We start from the raw sequence: 19,711 nt of genomic DNA, 5'->3' as shown, positions 1-19,711 counted from the left end.
GCTCTGATTGGGCCACGTTCCCACAGGCTCGCTGTCTGCTCCAATGGGCGCCGGCAGTTGGAGTATGCGTGGGGCTGACGCGGAAATCCGAATGGGGGCAGCGGCTGGGCCCGGCCGGCCGGCGTGGCTCGGCTCGGTTCGCGGCTTGTGAGGGTGGCCGGCTCCTGAGCGAGGGGCGGCTGTGGCCTGCTTCCCCCTGCCCCCGCGCCATGAAACCCGGCCCGCGTCGCGGCTGTGCGCCGGTGGCCGCGGCGCTGGTGCTGTGCGCCGCCCTGCTGCCGCCCCCCGCCCGGGGCGCCGGGCCGCGGCCCCGCCAGGCCTGCGCCACCTGCCGGGGCATCGCGGACCGCTTCAACCAGGTGGGCGCGGCCGGGGGAGCCGCGCGTCACAGGGACACGGGGGCCCACGGAGATGGAACCCAGGCGTCCGGGGCCCCGAGAGCGGGGCAGGCGCCCAGCCTGGTGTGCCCTCCTAGAGCGGAGCCTCGCTCCAGGGGTCCGGGGCTGCTGGCGAGGCAGGGGCGGTCCGTGCCTCACGCTGTGCTGGGGCGAGAGGCTCCCTTCGCATCTCTTCTTGGGGCTGCTGAGCTAATGGGGTTTGAGACTTGAGCACATCGGGCAGTGGTTCATTCTCCGCCCGGTGTGATGCGCCGGCTGCGGGAGCGACTCTGCGCCGGCTCTTTGTTGTCACCTTGGCTCTTCTGTTCTATGGGATGCGTGTGGGTGTGTGAGACGCTACATGTGGGAACGTTCATCCGAGTGTTGGGGTAAAATTCCGGCCCCATTGAACTCCATGGCAAAACTTCCAGTGACTTCAGTGAGGCTGGGACTTCACTCACGTTCCCATAGGGCAGCCAGGAAACCAATCTTAATAAAGACTATTCCAGAACCTTATTATGCAAATGACAATCTAGGCACCAGGTACGATTGTAACTTACTTTTTTTTTTTAATCTCTCTTCTAACCCCCCTCCCTGCCCCCATTGCCTTTCGTCCCATTGTTTCATGTAACATTTGATGGTAAGCTTCAAAATCTTGTTTGTTAGGCACCTATCACAACTTTGCATGTTGTGAAAGTTATAAATATTACTTTTTTCCCCTATTACACTTAAAATGTGATTACCTTTTTAATAGTAAAGGTCTACACGGATAATTATTTCAATAAAACTTATTTTTAAAAAGTATTTTGTTTTCTGTAGGGATTGGCGGATACAGCAAAAAAGAATTTTGGTGGTGGGAACACTGCTTGGGAAGAGAAAACACTATCCAAGTATGAATCCAGGTACAGTATATCTATGAACTTTTACTTCGTGACCAAGCCATGTTTCTCATCTGCCATAATGTTGTAGCAGTGTGTACAAAAGCATAAATATTGAACATATTTTTTGTACAATAATAATATAAAGCTATGTGTTCTTAATGATTTCTGATCAAATACAACCAATTTGATATTTCCAGGGATATTAGCAGTTTTTGGTGAAGACTACAGTCCAGTGTTTTAACCCTCTATCTGATTTTTACCAACACCACTAAAAACTAGGCTCCATTATCTCACGCTGTTGAAAATCTTGTGAGGTTATTTAGCTATTTATTGAGTAGTTTGTTTGGTTTTTTTTTCTCTGTCAGAGCTATCATAGGCTTGATTTTAATCCCAAGATGCGGTCATATTTGTTGCATTAGCGTTTGTTAAATAATCGGTCCCTAAATGCCTGCACTATTGTAGAATGTGGTGGTGTTTTAGCAGTGTTGGTCCCCGGATATTGGAGAGATAAAGAGGGTGAGGTAATACCATTTATTGGACCAACTTTGACAGACAGTAATCCAAAGGTCCAGACTTTCTCCCTGTTTCAGTGCTAGAACAGTTAATGCTTCACCTTCCCATTTCTTGCATATGCAGGATTTAAAAAAACCTGCCAGTTTGAATTGCATTCTTCTCCCAATCTGCAAATTCAGTATTGAATTTTGGTCTCTGAGTAATAAGATGCTAGCGTGAAACTTCTAGATTTGAGTAACTACCAAAGCTGTGGATTTATATTGCTTGCCTGCATCTGATTTTACTGATAAATATAAGTATCTGATGATTATTTAAAAATATTGTGGTTGAAAATTATTTCTTTTTTGCCTTTGCAACCCACTATCATCTATAAATATAACTGGTAAAATTAAAGTGGTTCTTGTGATTTTGTTCAATGGTGCTGGCTGCTTAGTTGATGATGCAATATTAGCTAACTCTTAATGCTTCTGCAAAAGTTGTTTTGTTTTGTTGCTATGTTTGGGAAGTGGCCCAAATCACACCACAAAGTGATCATGTAATAAAAGTTAAGAGGTTGGAGTCTAGATACTCAGTGATCGCATACCATTCTTAAATTAATTTTAAACTTGTAACTTTTTTCCTTTCTAGTGAAATCCGTCTTGTAGAGATCATAGAGAACCTGTGTGACAGCAGTAATTTTGAATGCAACAACATGGTAGAAGAGCATGAAGAACATATAGAGAACTGGTGGTTCAAACTGTAGGTAACAAAATCTCTAATGAGGTTTTATTTGTGGATAAAACATAGAATCATAGAATATCAGGGTTGGAAGGGACCCCAGAAGGTCATCTAGTCCAACCCCCTGCTTGAAGCAGGACCAATTCCCAGTTAAATCATCCCAGCCAGGGCTTTGTCAAGCCTGACCTTAAAAACCTCTAAGGAAGGAGATTCTACCACCTCCCTAGGTAACGCATTCCAGTGTTTCACCACCCTCTTAGTGAAAAAGTTTTTCCTAATATCCAATCTAAACCTCCCCCACTGCAACTTGAGACCATTACTCCTCGTTCTGTCATCTGCTACCATTGAGAACAGTCTAGAGCCATCCTCTTTGGAACCCCCTTTCAGGTAGTTGAAAGCAGCTATCAAATCCCCCCTCATTCTTCTCTTCTGCAGGCTAAACAATCCCAGCTCCCTCAGCCTCTCCTCATAACTCATGTGTTCTAGACCCCTAATCATTTTTGTTGCCCTTCGCTGGACTCTCTCCAATTTATCCACATCCTTCTTGTAGTGTGGGGCCCAAAACTGGACAGAGTACTCCAGATGAGGCCTCACCAATGTCGAATAGAGGGGAACGATCACGTCCCTCGATCTGCTCGCTATGCCCCTACTTATACATCCCAAAATGCCATTGGCTTTCTTGGCAACAAGGGCACACTGCTGGCTCATATCCAGCTTCTCGTCCACTGTCACCCCTAGGTCCTTTTCCGCAGAACTGCTGCCTAGCCATTCGGTCCCTAGTCTGTAGCGGTGCATTGGATTCTTCCATCCTAAGTGCAGGACCCTGCACTTATCCTTATTGAACCTCAGATTTCTTTTGCCCAATCCTCCAATTTGCCTAGGTCCTTCTGTATCGTATCCCTCCCCTCCAGCGTCTCTACCACTCCTCCCAGTTTAGTATCATCCGCAAATTTTCTGAGAGTGCAATCCACACCATCCTCCAGATCATTTATGAAGATATTGAACAAAACCGGCCCCAGGACCGACCCTTGGGGCACTCCACTTGATACCGGCTGCCAACTAGACATGGAGCCATTGATCACTACCCGTTGAGCCCGACAATCTAGAGATTGTCTTTAGACAATCTAAATATCTAAAAGGACAGTCCATTTTTACTAAATCCTGTGTCTGATCAATAAGAACAGCTCAGCCTCACTTTTTTCCCCTTCCACGCTACAATAACTCAGTAAGAAGCTACTATTTCTTTCTCTGTGTGGTTTCAGAGTAACAGCCGTGTTAGTCTGTATTCGCAAAAAGAAAAGGAGTACTTGTGGCACCTTAGAAACTAACCAATTTATTTGAGCATAAGCTTTCATGAGCTATAGCTCACTTCATCGGATGCATGTGGAAACTGCAGAAGACATTATATACACAGAGACCATGAAACAATACCTCCTCCCACCCCACTCTCCTGCTGGTAATAGCTTATCTAAAGTGATCACTCTCCTTACAATGTGTATGATAATCAAGGTGGGCCATTTCCAGCACAAATCCAGGGTTTAACAAGAACGTCTTGGGGGGGGGGGGGGGGTGGTAGGAAAAAACAAGGGGAAATAGGCTACCTTGCATAATGACTTAGAGACTGCCCAGTTTGACCAATGTACATGGCAGAGGGGCATTGCTGGCACATGATGGCATATATCACATTGGTGGATATGCAGGTGAACGAGCCTCTGATAGTGTGGCTGATGTTATTAGGCCCTGTGGTGGTGTCCCCTGAATAGATATGCGGGCACAGTTGGCAACGGGCTTTGTTGCAAGGATAGGTTCCTGGGTTAGTGGTTCTGTTGTGTGGTATGTGGTTGTTGGTGAGTATTTGCTTCAGGTTGGGGGGCTGTCTGTAGGCAAGGACTGGCCTGTCTCCCAAGATTTGTGAGAGTGTTGGGTCATCCTTCAGGATAGGTTGTAGATCCTTAATAATGCGTTGGAGGGGTTTTAGTTGGGGGGTTGGTGATGGCTAGTGGCGTTCTGTTATTTTCTTTGTTAGGCCTGTCCTGTAGTAGGTGACTTCTGGGAACTCTTCTGGCTCTATCAATCTGTTTCTTCACTTCCGCAGGTGGGTATTGTAGTGGTAAGAATGCTTGACAGAGATCTTGTAGGTGTTTGTCTCTGTCTGAGGGGTTGGAGCAAATGCGGTTGTATCGCAGAGCTTGGCTGTAGAGGATGGATCGTGTGGTGTGGTCAGGGTGAAAGCTGGAGGCATGTAGGTAGGAATAGCGGTCAGTAGGTTTCCGGTATAGGGTGGTGTTTATGTGACCATTGTTTATTAGCACTGTAGTGTCCAGGAAGTGGATCTCTTATGTGGACTGGACCAGGCTGAGGTTGATGATGGGATGGAAATTATTGAAATCATGGTGGAATTCCTCAAGGGCTTCTTTTCCATGGGTCCAGATGATGAAGATGTCATCAATATAGTGCAAAGTAGAGTAGGGGCGTTATGGGACGAGAGCTGAGGAAGCGTTGTTCTAAGTCAGCCATAAAAATGTTGGCATACTGTGGGGCCATGCAGGTACCCATAACAGTGCCGCTGATTTGAAGGTATACATTGTCCCCAAATGTAAAATAGTTATGGGTAAGGACAAAGTCACAAAGTTCAGCCACCAGGTTAGCCGTGACATTATCGGGGATAGTGTTCTTTGTCCTTACCCATATCTATTCAGGGGACACCATCAAAGGGTCTAATAACATCAGCCACACTATCAGAGGCTCGTTCACCTGCACATCCACCAATGCGATATATGCCGTCATGTGCCAGCAATGCCCCTCTGCCATGTACATTGGTCAAACTGGGCAGTCTCTACGTAAAAGAATAAATGGACACAAATCAGATGTCAAGAATTATAACATTCATAAACCAGTTGGAGAACACTTCAATCTCTCTGGTCACGCAATTACAGACATGAAGGTCGCGATATTACAACAAAAAAACTTCAAATCCAGACTCCAGCGAGAAACTGCTGAATTGGAATTCATTTGCAAATTGGATACTATTAATTTAGGCTTAAATAGAGACTGGGAGTGGCTAAGTCATTATGCAAGGTAGCCTATTTCCCCTTTTTTTTTCCTACCCCCCCCCCCCCCGACATTCTGGTTAAACTTGGATTTATGCTGGAAATGGCCCACCTTGATTATCATACACATTGTAAAGAGAGTGGTCACTTTGGATGGGCTATTACCAGCAGGAGAGTGAGTTTGTGTGTGGGAGTTGGAGGGTGAGAAAACCTGGATTTGTGCTGGAAATGGCCCAACTTGATTATCATACACATTGTAAGGAGAGTGATCACTTTAGATAAGCTATTACCAGCAGGAGAGTGGGGTGGGAGGAGGTATTGTTTCATGGTCTCTGTGTATATAATGTCTTCTGCAGTTTCCACAGTATGCATCCGATGAAGTGAGCTGTAGCTCACGAAAGCTTATGCTCAAATAAATTGGTTAGTCTCTAAGGTGCCACAAGTACTCCTTTTTCTTTTTTCTCTGTGTGGTCACTGATCAATTAGGATTATGGAATCAGGTAAACTGTGGAGAAAGTGCATAGTGTAGCTATGAAATTATTCTGAGGTTATTTTATATTTATACTGCACCTCTCATTCCAAAGGCTCTAAAAGCACTTTATTACTCTATACACAAAGTATTATGAAATGCAGCAGTCTCTGGACTGAATGGTAGTACCCAATTGGCATGCGGTACAGCAATGAGGAAAGGTAGACATTTAGCTAAGACACCCTGGCAAACCTTTTTTCTTATTAAAAGTATCTTGAGATCTCTGTTCAAGTACCTTGAGCAAAAAGACCTAGCTCTTCTTAAATTTTGAAAGACTATTCACAATAAATAGCATATTGTTCTATTTACCTTTGTATGGATCAGTTACTAGATCTATGAGCCTGTGGAGTTTCTTGTTGTTTGTCCTATATGAACATTACCTTAAAGACACAGGCAGTGTGTACATACTGCCTCTTTTTGGTTGTTTTCCTGGCTTACTAACTCACTGTATAGAAGGTTGATGCTAATGTGAGTCCAGGGATTTGATCCCTTGTGAATTTGTAGCATTTTTCTAATAGTCTTTGGTGCAATCCCATGGTTTGTTACTGTTCCCATCCTGATCAATGGTTAAGACTTCTACGTACTACTGTAATATAAATAAATAATCATACTCAGTGAGGATGGCTTTGTAGGATTCCATATCTCTTCCATAATTCCAGATATTTTCTCAGTTTACAGGTAAAAAAGTAGCCCCTCTAACTGCCAGTTTTGCCAAATTAACCTGGGATTAGTAGGCTAATTATGCTTGTATTATTTCATCATGTACTCCAGCACATCCCTACAGCCCAGGGATGGGAATGGTGAACCGCGGCCACTGGGAGCTGCAGGGGGCTGTGCCTGCAGAAGGTCAATGTCTGCAAAATGTCTCGTGGCCCGCAATCAGCTTACCCTGATGTGCCGCAGGTTGCCCAGGTTTATGCTATATTCCATACCTTACGAAAAAAATTAGCTGGTTGGACTGTTGCCTCACTGTTTACCTTTCCCCGTATTTTTTAAAGTCAGGGGATATGAAATGAGAGCTACAAAAACTGTTTAAATAATGAAAGGTGTGTAATAAACAGAAAAGGTTTAAAGTAATTTGGTTTTGGAATACCATCAGATTCTGGAAGGCTTCCAGAATTAAGGTGTCACTGAATTAAGATAGCTCTTTCCATTTAGAAAAGGAGTACTTGTGGCACCTTAGAGACTAACCAATTTATTAGAGCATAAGCTTTCGTGAGCTACAGCTCACTTCATCGGCTGTATAACAGCCGATGAAGTGAGCTGTAGCTCACAAAAGCTTATGCTTATGCTCTAATTATTAAGCTTATGCTCTAATAAATTGGTTAGTCTAAGGTGCCACAAGTACTCCTTTTCTTTTTGCGAATACAGTCCAACACGGCTGCTACTCTGAAATCTTTCCATTTGGGAATCCAATTAAGATAATTCAGTGATGCCTTCCAGAAAGAGCTAAGATAGCTCTTTCCATTGTTGACAGAAAAAAATTGTGATACATTTTAAAATCATTTAATCCATATGTTTTATTTTTGTTCTGTCTTCCAAAACTACCCTTCACTTTTTTTATAGTAGTGTCAGCCAAGGTGAGACGTTTGCCCATGCACTACTCTTGAGAATTGTGTTTAAACATGTATATTTCAAACAGAGTTTTGTTGAGTTGTGTGATGTGCTAGATACAGGAATCTTTACTCCTCCTTTTAAGAAATGTAATGTCTATTCTACAGAAAGAAGAAGTATCCTGACTTGTTTAAATGGTTTTGTATAGAAACTACTGAAGTTTGCTGCCCTGCTGGAACATATGGACCAGACTGCCTTGGTATTTCTTTAAATTTAGAAAATATTACAGTCATTTTAAACCCATGAGTATGTTGGCTCTGTTTTATCCAGTCACCTAATGCTTGTCTATCGTGAACCGCTTTGTAAAAATAGAACTTTGCTGGAGACTCCATCTGACTTAATGGGGGTCCAGATCAAAAGAGGTGAGAGGGAAATGGTATCTTGAAGTGGAGCTGAGCAGGCAGAATCATAACAATGAGGGTTCGTGTCCAGATACCAGGGTGATCTATATACAATAGTAGTATAGTAAATAGCAGGAAGCGTGTGCACATATGGCAGTAGCTAGTGTAGCTGAAGGTGGAACAGCAGTTATTCATATCATAGATATTTAGGTCAGAAGGGACCATTATGATCATCTAGTCTGACCTCCTGCACAACGCAGGCCACAGAATTTCATCCACCAGTCCTACAAAAAAAACCTCACACCTATATCTGTGCTATTGAAGTCCTCAAATTGTAGTTTAAAGACTTCAAGGAGCAGAGAATCCTCCAGCAAGTGACCCGTGCCCCATGCTACAGAGGAAGGCGAAAAGCCTCCAGGGCCTCTTCCAATCTGCCCTGGAGGAAAATTCCTTCCCCACCCCAAATATGGCGATCAGCTAAACCCTGAGCATATGGGCAAGATTCATTAGCCAGATACTACAGAAAATTCTTCCCAGTTGAGAGGCCAGAGACAGCGAAGCATCCTGGAGGCTGCTGGGGAAGACACAGGCAAATCCACAGTTGAGGATCGGGTGGAATGGAGAGGAGGAGAAATGGGAGGGAGGCAGCTGGAGAGGTTTAGGAACAGCAGCAGAGGAAGCACAGTTGCTAGGTGATTCTGGGAAAAGAGTAGGAGAAGTGGGTGGGAAGAGGAGTGGGTTAGATCAAAAATTGACCTCTCCTATAAGTAGTGCCATTAATACCTGTCTGCAGTTTCAATCTGATCACTCTTCACAATCCGACTATCTTTTTGTTAATTGCTAAATAGACGAAGCCTAATTAAATGAATTCCAAAGTACATGAAATTTGTCTTCCTGAAACACACATTCATTTAAGACGTGGAATTAACTTAGTCAAAACTCCAGTAAGCAGATAGCACAGACATAGCTATTTCATACCGGCGCTGGTTGGAGTTAGAATTTTTGAATGTGTATGTGCAAGTGAGCAAAGGGTAGGGTCATTCCTCAATCTAAGCCTCTTTGCTACCTTTTTTCAGCAAATCTATTTTCTTACATCTATTTTTCAAGAAATGATCTAAAAAGAAATTCAGCACAACAGGTAAACTCCAGATAACTCTAAAATTCTTATGAAAACCAGTCTTTATCTGAAACACGTTATTTTAATGTCCGATGTCCCTGAGACACTGATTATTGGCATTGACCTGTATACTGACGTACAAAAGTAAGACCCTGTCATGGGACTTTTTTTTGGTTTCAAGAGTAGAACACAACTTATGAGGAGGTTCTGCACATGATGTGATCTTCTAGTGTGAAAAATAAATTCCCCCCTCACTTTTTATTGGCTAATTTGGGAATGGGTGGAAGGAGATGGGAAGAAGATAGAAAATACTTCTGTTTAGAATGTCAAGGTTTTTTTTACCCCATAGTAATGAAAAGTTCTAAGTTATAATGTTTTAACTCTCTTTGTAGCATGTCTTGGTGGATCAGAAAGGCCTTGTCATGGAAATGGTCACTGTGATGGAGATGGCACTAGAGGTGGGGATGGATCATGCAGTTGTAACAGGGAGTACACAGGAGAGTTTTGTCTAGACTGCGCTGATGGTTATTACAGCATCCTGAAAAATGATACACATTCAGTTTGTGCAGGTAACTAGCATTTGCTTTCATCTTTGTATAACCCTTTGTTAGTAGTTAAGAATTCTAATAAATAAAATATCTTAGAAAATTGTGCAAGTAGAGGATATAGTTAACAATAAATGAGGGGGGGAAAAATCAGAGTGGTTAGATTACTGTGTCTTAACAGTGAGACGTATCAGTCATGCACATGTTCCATGGTGGTGGAGGATCTGGCAAATCATTCTTCTGAATGGTCTTTGTTTTTTGTTAATCTCTTCTGACAATGATCTTTAAGTAACTTTGTAGCAGAATTCAATTATTAAATGTAACTATTGATTTTAATGGCAGAAATAATACATTAAAATCTGTAGCAAATATCCTATGAAATTTTGACCGTAGGTTACCATATAATGGTCCACATTATAGCCTGCGTGATAGTCTGTCCTGGTCACTTAAATGGATTTTGGCTAAAAATACTTTCAAGTTCCATCTAAAACATAAAAAACCTCACAGTCTAATTTTGCAATTCAGTGCAGAGCAGACTAATTTAGTAGCTTAAAAACCATGATTGTAGGATTTAACTAAAAATGTTCCGTAGCATTAACTGAACTATTAGCAGCACAATTTGGCAGTGTTATAACGCAGTTATTAAGCACTTTTTTTCCATCTGACTTGCTTCATGTTATGATCTAAAGAAATGTTATCCAGTAGTATCAAATCCTAATGCTGGATGCATAGCATGTTTCACCAAGCCTTTTGAGGCCAGTACCATCTCAGGTTGTTGGATCCTAAAGCAAAATTATGTGCTAAAAAAAGTGAAGTTTGCTGATTCAGTAGGTAGCACTGCTCTGGGTTAGTACTAATCTAGTGCCCCAACACTGTGCTAGTGAACAAAGGGTTGCAGGAGTTGCTGTATTTCTGATAAGAGGTGAAATTTGGTTCTAACCACTTCCAGTGATCAAATAATCTAATGGCTCTCCTCTCAACACAAGGGTGCCAACCTCTCTGTACTTACTAAATTCTAATGTGGGTAACTACATTCTGTCCCACCTCTTCATTACACTTATGCAAAATACAAAAACAAAAAACCCAGCTAGTTGTATAGTGTTGCTAGTTAAAATGCTTGCTCTCTTCCACTCTGTAGGTGGTCAGATTTTGGTAGTGTGTGTGGTTAAAACTAAAATAATATATATATGATCAGAATAAATCTGAGTTTTTTATAAAGAATCATATTTATACGTTAATGTGATCAGGTAATTTCTGGTCAATCCTAGTATTTGGTTGCCTGAAGACTTAGTTTGAAAGAGAGTCTAATTTGTTTAAAGCATAAGTTAATGTAGCTCTAACAGCTCAAAATCTTTTTCTAGCTTGCCATGATGCTTGTAAAACTTGCACTGGCTCAACTGACGAAGACTGCAAAGATTGTAAAGAGGGCTGGATCAAAAATGAGGAAGAAACATGTGTGGGTAAGCAAGGTCTTGTCCATGCTAACACAAAGTTAAACACAAAATACAAAATAGTTGAAGTGAACATCAATAAGCTTAGACCACATCAATCTGAAACCATTCCACTATAAGAGCATTTATGGTATCCTTCTGAAAACTAGCTCAGATGTGTTCTGTGATTTATGGTGGTCTCTTGATTCCTGACTTGTAACATCATGCATGGCAATACCAGAAGGATATCTTCCTTTTTCTCAATAAAATGCCTTTCAACAGCATAACAAATGTTCAGTCTGAGATATACCAAGTAATCTGAACTGAAAGCTTGCATCTGTAATCCACTGAACCACAAATGTAGATACATCAAATATCGCGTTGCTAATAAACATGGGTACATTTGAATACTAAATATTTTTAATTAGTGCTTTAGAAATACCTTGAATGGCATCATACTATGTATTGTGGGATTGCCTAAGAGAACTTTTAGAAAAGTTATGCAGGTCCGCAGATAGTTCCCTCTAAGGTGTGCACCTGGGTGGCCGGACATGAGAGAATGAAGGGCCACCCACCTAATTAGTGGAACCACGCAGGCGTGGCTTCGCTACTTAGGTGCCTGGACCCTGGAAAAGACGCACATGTAAGGTGAGGTGGTCGCCTTGGGGGGGAATAGAGGGTAGGTGGGAGGGGGAAGTGGGGTGAGAAGAGGTGGGGGAGGGGGCGGGAATTTGGGACACGAAGGCTGTGGCAGCCAGAGAAAGAGGTGACTTTCCCCAGCTCCAGGGCTGTGGCTGCAGGGGAAAGACCCTCTCCTTCCCAGCCACAGCTCAGGGGCTGCCATGGCAGGGGAGAGAGGGCACATCTGTTGCATTAAAAAGGTAAGACTACTGATATTAAAAATATGAGTGTGCTTTTATTTATAGAACAAAAAAATTGTTTTTTTATTTTTAATAGCGCTTTTATCCAAATTGCTTTACAATAGTTAGCTAACAGCACAAATGACATTTGGAAAGATCATTAAGTGGTCCACCAAGACCCTCAGAAATTTTCAAGTGGTCCACAAAAATTTTTTTGCAATCCACTGGTATAGAGCAAGTCTTTCAGTACTACTTGTAGCTGCCCGAAGTAGGTGGTATCAGGACATTCTGGATGGTCTCTTAATTCTCAGTACTACAGAATTAAATCTACAAATTTACACTTCATCAGTACCAAGGTTTAGCAGTAGTAAGTGGATCAGATATAATTACCACAAGCCTTTGGACAAAAAAAGGAAGAAAACTTGTGTGGATATGGCCCCTTTAGAAGTGACTGGCATGAAAGCTAGTATACAATCAACAGAATTACAGCTATTGTCTATACTTGTGTAGGTAAGTGTAGAACACCGTAGGGAAAAGCATCTGTACAAGTTACATCAAGGAAATAATAGTTATGATGTAAGCAGCAGCAGGAAGAAGTGGGCAGCAAGGATGACCCAAGTAGCCTTACTCTGTCTGATTTTTAGTTGAGTGGATTTGCACCCTTTCCTTGAATTTACAACCAAAATGAGCATGTACTTGGCTTCCTAAAGTGGCATTAATGTTCAACATGGCTTGTTAATCAAACTTAATTTCTTTTCCAATCCTGTGTTGCACTTTCCTCTTCAATCTTGTATCTTTAACAACACCTAGAGCACTTTGCTGGCTTAGTAACATGGGAGCAGCAAAAGCAGAAGTGTTCTAGTGAGGTAGAAGTGACTGACTGAATATTGCAAGTTACATACAGTAGAACCTCAGGAATGGAGGTTGTTCAAAACTTAATGTTTGTAACTCTGAACAAAATATTATGGTTCTCCTTTCAAAAGTTTACTACTGAACATATTGACTTAATACAGCTTTGAAATTTTACTATGTAGGAGGAAAACGCTGCTTTTAGCCATCTTAATTTAAATGAAACAAGCACAAACAATTTCCTTACCTTGTCAAATCTTTTTTTGAATTTTCCCTATTTTTTAGTAATTTACATTTAATACTGTATTTGCGGGGGGTTTTTTTGTTGTTTTTTTTTTTAAGTCTCTGTTGCTGCCTGATTGCATACTCTGGTTCCAAATGAGATGTGTGATTGACCGATCAGTTCATAACTCAGGGGTTCGTAACTCTGAGGTTCTACTGTAGTATTTATGTGATTAGCGTAGGAGAATGCATACCTCCAAGTGTTAGACTTGGAAACACATCAGGATGTGAGGTTTTCTCAGTCTCAGTTGCTTTTTATTTAACTTGAAATCATTCCAGTCCAAAGTGTCTGTCTTACTGCTGCTCTAAAAGGAATGAAACTTCATTAGTATTTGAGTGTCAAATATACCTTTTCAAGTTGGGCAAATTAATACTGGGCACTGACTACTTTTTGCTTTCAGGACACTGTGGGCCTGATGCAAACCTATTGGATGGTAGTCTTTCTGTTGACTTCAGAGGACTTGGATCATGACCTGTATAAAGTAGTTCTTACATGATGTTGAAGATTAACACTTAAACATTATGTTAACTTAACCACATTCCACAGTTGTAGATAACCTGTGTCATTTCTTATGTTTCAGATGTGGATGAATGTGCTGTAGAAGCCTCTCCTTGCAAAGATGATCAGTACTGTCTAAACACAAATGGATCTTTTATATGCAAAGGTTTCCTTTCAATTACCTTAACATTTAGAATAATATTTGATCTATATAGAATGGAACAAATTCTGTTACTTTCTTCCGCTAGACAAGCGTGACTAATACAGTTGCTTCAAAAATACCCTTTTTTAATTTAACTATAATTTTTTTCTGTCCTAACCACAAGTTGGAATAAGAGAATTTGCTGTTTGTGCCCTCTTCCTTTTTTCATATTTCATTTGAGGGATGTTTGTATAGTTGACATCATCTGTAGAGTGTCTTGAAGTTTGTTGCTGGTGTTCAGAATCTGAATGTATTAGTAATGACACATACTGCAATTTTTTTACAGCCTTGTGTACGTCACCATTATAAATCAACTTTGTTTATAAAACACTTAAAGCCTCTTATACTATTTGCAGCACTAAATGATGATATAGTTACACCTAGAATACCATTAATTATTTTCAGCTTTTCCTTGCTCTTAGCTTTCTGAAACTTTCTTTATTGACCAAACTTTCTGTGCTTGGTTTCAACTTAAAGTGGACTTTTCTGGAATGCTTGAAGAAAACTAAATATATATATATTTTTCCATTTCACAAAGTCCTCACAATGTAAACTAATGTATTGTTGCCATGTTAAACCCTCACTGCAGAAAACTGTCTGGCTAAATAGTAGAAACTATTCAGCTTAATAATGGGTACCCTCCACTGCCCACAAGGAATGTTTAAATGTTAATATTAACCAGCACAGGCAGTTTCTATTCATGTTCTTTGTTTCATTTTCGAATCAAGGAAGCTGAATTACCCTCCTCCCCAGAATCCAAATTAAAGATTACAAAATTAAATGCACAACAGTGAAGGAACTAATTTGTAGCTCATCAGGGACTGTCCTATTGTTCAGTTAAACATCCTTATAACAGTGCCCAGTCCTGATTAGGGGGAGATGGGGAGGGGCCTATAGGTGGTTCCATGTTGAACATGTGAACAAGTTAGTATTGTTTTGGGAACTATAATTTCTTTCACATTTTTCCCCCTCTTTCTTTTGTAAATTTGTGATTCAAGATACAATCTTTTCTGTTTACATCTCATCTGCATTCCAGTATTGATTAATGGTGTTTTTGTTTTAGCATGCGATGCTAGCTGTGTAGGCTGCACAGGAGAAGGTTCTGGCAAATGTAAAAGCTGCTTGTCTGGATACACAATAGAAGATGAAAAGTGTACAGGTTAGCTGGATTTTTGAGTTACTCTTAATGTACTGTAGTGCACTTGCTGGATCAACATATGTTCCAAAAGCTGGAATACAAGATGGTTTATTGCTGAGTGTCTCTCTTTAAATGTTAGTCTGTTAGAGCTTCAGCTCTTGTAAATGCTCAAAATGTTTCATAAAATAAAAAGCTCAGCAGTCCATTGGTTTTATGTAAAAATAAAGATCCCTTCTAATATTCAGGCACTCTCATATGGCTAAACTGATCTACAGCAAGGCCTAAAAAGACTAGACACCCCTACGCAGGGGAAAAAGGTATTGCGTTTAACACTTAAAGTTTTTTCCTGGTATATCTATTATAGTGACAAGATAACTCATTCAGGAGAGTCAAACGTATGGCCTCATGATTTCTGACCTGAATTACTATACATGCTCATGTTATGCAGACTCTAAGCTTCAATTTTTATTAAAAGCAAACTTGCAAATGTGAACAGTGTAGTTTGTCATATCTGCCAGAGTTAGCAGGCAGCCTGAAACAATGCAGCAGACGTGTACTCTCTCTCCTGTTAATCTCATCAGAGTGGCAACTCTGAAGCCCCAGGATGATACTTCAGTGTCTACGTTAATTTTTTCATTGGTTGTTACTTTAGCATTGGGAAAAGAGGTGGAGTGAACCCCTCAAGGGGTGGAAATGGGAGTTGCTGTGGAGAAGGAAATTTGGAGAGAAGAACAGAGGACATACAAAGAGGGAGCAAAACAGTGAAGGGAAGATGGGGAGGGAAGATTAAAACAGGCAGATGTATCGATGGCCTAAAGAGGAGCATTTTCTTATTGAATGTGACCATATGGTACTGAAAAAATAGTTTACTACACAAAGCCTCTGATCTCCCCTTGATGTCTGTGCAAATCTTCCGCTGACATCTGTGAGATTTGCTGTATATTGAGATGAGTACAAAGTCCTGAACTTATCCCACCCCATGATCTACAATCAAACATGGAATCAGCACACGCCTCCCAATGAGTTTGACATCTGTCTGAAGTCAGCAGAATCAAGACAGGTCAGAATCAAGCTCATTCTTGAGACAGAATTGAAAACTATGGGCAGGATTTCTGCCTTCTTCAGTACTGAGGAGAGCAGTAAATGAATATACTAGAAGTGCCTTGACATCCACAAAGGAAGAGAGCAATGTTTGTCTTCCCTTGTTGAAATTAAATGTGTCTTGAAAGTTCTTTGCAAACCCCCTATGTATCTGATTGTTGGACACTTTCGTAGAACTGGGTGCTAGCAGTTTTCACTATAAATTAAACAGTTGTTTGTTTTAAAGCAGTTAACTTTCTTTTTTTAGATATTGATGAGTGTAACCTTGGAGAAAAAGTGTGTGTAAGAGAAAATGAAGACTGTATTAATACCCCAGGCAGTTACACGTGTGTCTGTTCAGAAAGCTTTGAAGAAAAAGATGGTATTTGTGTTCAGACTGTAAAAGCAGGTGAGTGACTTAAAAAAGGCCCTGAAACTAAATGTACTTTAGTACAGCATGCCTAACATATCAGGCTTACAAGGTGTGAATACTCTACAGCTTTGACACTGTATTTGTTCTGAGAGTATCCAGTCACTTCCATTTTCTCATCTGTGGGTGCATGTTATACACATCCATCAGCCCTTAATCTGGGCCTCCTGTTTTACTGTCTTTAATATTAAATTGTTTGTTGGTAGAGAAGGCATTCCCAGATAGGAAGTGTCAGTATTTAATCTTATTGTCCTATTGGTCCGCTTTCTATTTGCTAGTACCTTTCCTTCTACTACTTTTTATTTTTGTCCTCCCCTTGGGAGAGAGCCCCTCTTGTGTAAGGGGTCAAAAAAATCCAAACCAGGGTCTATCTTATTGTTAAACTGGAGGGGATTCAGAAAAGAGCTACAAGAATTTGTGGTCTGGAGAAAACACCTTATCATGAGAGACTTAAGGAGATCAAGCCATGAAGTTTAAAGAGAAGGCTCTGGGGGAACTTAATCAGAGTCTGGAAATACCTACACAAGGAGAAGGTCCCTGATATCTGAGAGCTCTTTATTTTGGCAGACAAAGGCATAAATAGATCCAGTGGTTGGAAGTTGAAACTAGAAAATGCAAATTTGAAATAGGATGTGCATTTTTAGGTCAGGGAAATTAACCATTGTAACAGATCACTAATGGATGTGACAGATTTTCTGTCACTTGCAATAGTGATTCTCAACAAGGGTTACCTGTACCCCTGGGGGTACACAGAGGTCTTCTAGTGGGTACATGGACTCATCTCGATATTTTTTTGTCTAGTTTTACTACAGGCTACATAAAAAGCACTAGTGAAATCGGTACAAATTGAAATCTCATACAATGAGTCATTTATACTGCTGTATATGTGATACACTGAACTATAAGTACAATATTTTCTTCCAATTGATTTATTTATAATATGGTAAAAATGAGTCAATGTGCAATTTTTCAGTAATAGTGTGCTGTGGCACTTTTTTGTATTTTTTGTCTTTTTGTAAGCAAGTAGTTTTTAATTGAGGTGAAACTTGGGGTACGCAAGAAATCAGACTCCTGAAAGGGGTACAGTAGTCTGGAAGGGTTGAGAGCCATTGAAAAGATGCTTTAATCTGACCAAGTTATTGAGCTTGATGCCTGCATTACTGGGTGGAAATCTATGACCAGTGATATGGGGGAGCTGACAGTCACAGTAGGTGGTGATGGTCCCTTTTGATTTTTAATCTGTTAGTCCAGGTGGGCCATACTGTGCTGAAGCCCTCCTTAACTCCTTCACCCTTCCTAAGGTCATGAAGGATTGAGCTATGCTTGCCTTCAGTATAATTTTCACTAAATAGCTAAGTTAGCCACACATGTGCAGTCTTCCTTAGCTGTGTTCTATGGGTCCAACCCACAGCCCACTAAAATCAGTATAAATATTCCCATTTACTTTAGTGGGCTTTGGATCAGGCATTTTGAGTCTAACACAGAATAGAGATGTATTGCATGTTCACAATGTGAATTAATGGGGTTATAACTCTGAATGTCACCAGAATGTTCAAAAGGCACTTCTCCTTATTTCCCTGTTAAGTGTTAGTCTCCTACACAGCTGTTTGGGATATAGGTACATTAAGAGTTTTTTATTTTAATTGGAAGAGGGTGTCTCTCCTTGTTATCAAAATACCTAAATTGATTGTTCTTAAACTTAAGTCAAAATTATAATACAGTGAAAACAAAGGCCTAAAATGGAAAAAGCTATGCTGCTCATATTAGAGTAGCAGCCGGGTTAGTCTGTATCTGCAAAAAACAGGAGGACTTGTGGCACCTTAGAGACTAACAAATTTATTTGAGCATAGGCTTTCCGGAGCGACAGCTCACTTCATCAGATGCATACAGCGTGAGCTGTAGCTCACGAAAGCTTATGCTCAAATAAATTTGTTAGTCTGTAAAGTGCCACAAATACTCCTGTTCTTTTTGTTGCTGGTATTGTGATTGCTTCTGCTATAAGTGTATTCTAATTAAGTCCTCTGGAACTTATATGATATAGAAACACTGGCTCAAGTAAGCACAGGCTCTGTAGACTGGAACCAATTTATAAAGCTAAGACAGGAGACTAATGCAAGCAGGCATCTCCCCAGTATGACTAGACACATGTTGCTGGTTCTTTCTTGATGGATACTCTTGGGTAGTTTCTCTTAACACAGTAAGTTCCCAGAGTCAAAAGGTGACAAATATGGTTGTACTTATTCTAAAATATAATTAGAGGCTTTATTCTAACTGAGACACTTTTTACAGGAGAAGAAGTAGAGACATTGGTAACTGCACCTCCATCTGCTGGACATGAGGATTTATGATCTGCATTCCAAAGGAAGACATTAATATCTACACTTTAAATTATTGGACTGAAGTGCTGTTTACCTGATGTACTGTGGAAATGGTGTTGAATATGCAGGTTGCCAGTATGATTATTTTGGAAACTGATAGTGATTAATTGCCCTCCCAGCTGCATTTCTTCATTCACTTAAATAAATGCCACTTTTATACAGGTTTAATAAAACCCTCAAACTACGAACCTCACTCTAGATGGATGAAGTATAGAATTTGTTTGAATTGGTATATTTGATTTAAAAACAGTTTATTCTTAAGCAAACTGCCTATTTCTCATTCTAGCATCTGTTAAGACTGATAATCCTTTTTGAGGGGCTTAAGTTTATCCTGAACTTCATAATTCAAACAAAATGGACTGACCATCTGGGGACTTCTGACGTGAATATTTTTTCTATAGTAGAATTTGGCTTTTAGAAATTGTAAAAGGGAGTCTTTTTGGAAAACTCTTGTCTTAAATGAAAGCTGAATGCCTAATATTGCATTCAATAAAGATTTATTTTGACTGGTGTGAGTCTGCAACTTGAGACAATCTCCACGCTCTGCCTTAAATGTAAGTTACAGGGGAAAGTAGATGAAAGCAGAAAGATTCCTTTGCAGTTTCAGTAATGGGAGAAAAGTGCTCTCACTATCTGAGTAAACTTAGTGGCATGTTTCTTCAAAAGTTATCTACAAAACTAGATGAGTTCAAATTTCTCCTAAATAAAGCGGTTACATTTAAATGTTTGCATTGTAGTAGGTGGTGTCTCTACCCAAGGCATGGTCCCTGCACTAAAGAGCTCATAGTTGTGAGCAGCTGCCTCTTTGCAGTTGCTAGAAATGTATGTTTTCACTAGATACTACATAGGCACACCAGTAACTACTTTGCTGGTGTGTAT

At 40.6% G+C, this 19,711-nt stretch overlaps 1 protein-coding gene across 1 annotated transcript; it reads left to right on the top strand.

The window, feature by feature from the left end:
- The first annotated feature begins 51 nt into the window (after window positions 1–51).
- Window positions 52–19,343, top strand: CRELD2 (CRELD disulfide isomerase 2). The gene is made up of 10 exons (XM_073328326.1): window positions 52–359; window positions 1,197–1,279; window positions 2,399–2,509; window positions 7,789–7,880; window positions 9,532–9,708; window positions 11,046–11,144; window positions 13,687–13,770; window positions 14,870–14,965; window positions 16,293–16,433; window positions 18,744–19,343. Exons 1-10 carry the CDS (start codon window positions 210–212, stop codon window positions 18,800–18,802), a joined length of 1,092 nt encoding a protein of 363 aa, XP_073184427.1. The 5' UTR covers window positions 52–209; the 3' UTR covers window positions 18,803–19,343.
- Window positions 19,344–19,711: the final 368 nt, after the last annotated feature.

Source organism: Lepidochelys kempii, chromosome 1 (genome assembly GCF_965140285.1).
Source record: "Lepidochelys kempii isolate rLepKem1 chromosome 1, rLepKem1.hap1, whole genome shotgun sequence".
NCBI classification, from domain to species: Eukaryota; Metazoa; Chordata; order Testudines; family Cheloniidae; genus Lepidochelys; species Lepidochelys kempii.
Note: the sequence above shows the minus strand (reverse complement) of the source record. Positions and strands in the feature narration are given on the sequence as shown.

Bases quoted from the DNA above. Each gene is read 5' to 3' on its own strand.
- CRELD2 (XM_073328326.1), top strand. From the start codon at position 210: ATGAAACCCGGCCCGCGTCGCGGCTGTGCGCCGGTGGCCGCGGCGCTG. The intron at 13,771-14,869 runs GTTTCCTTTCAA...TTTTTGTTTTAG, and splicing joins TGGATCTTTTATATGCAAAG to CATGCGATGCTAGCTGTGTA. The intron at 16,434-18,743 runs GTGAGTGACTTA...CACTTTTTACAG, and splicing joins TGTTCAGACTGTAAAAGCAG to GAGAAGAAGTAGAGACATTG.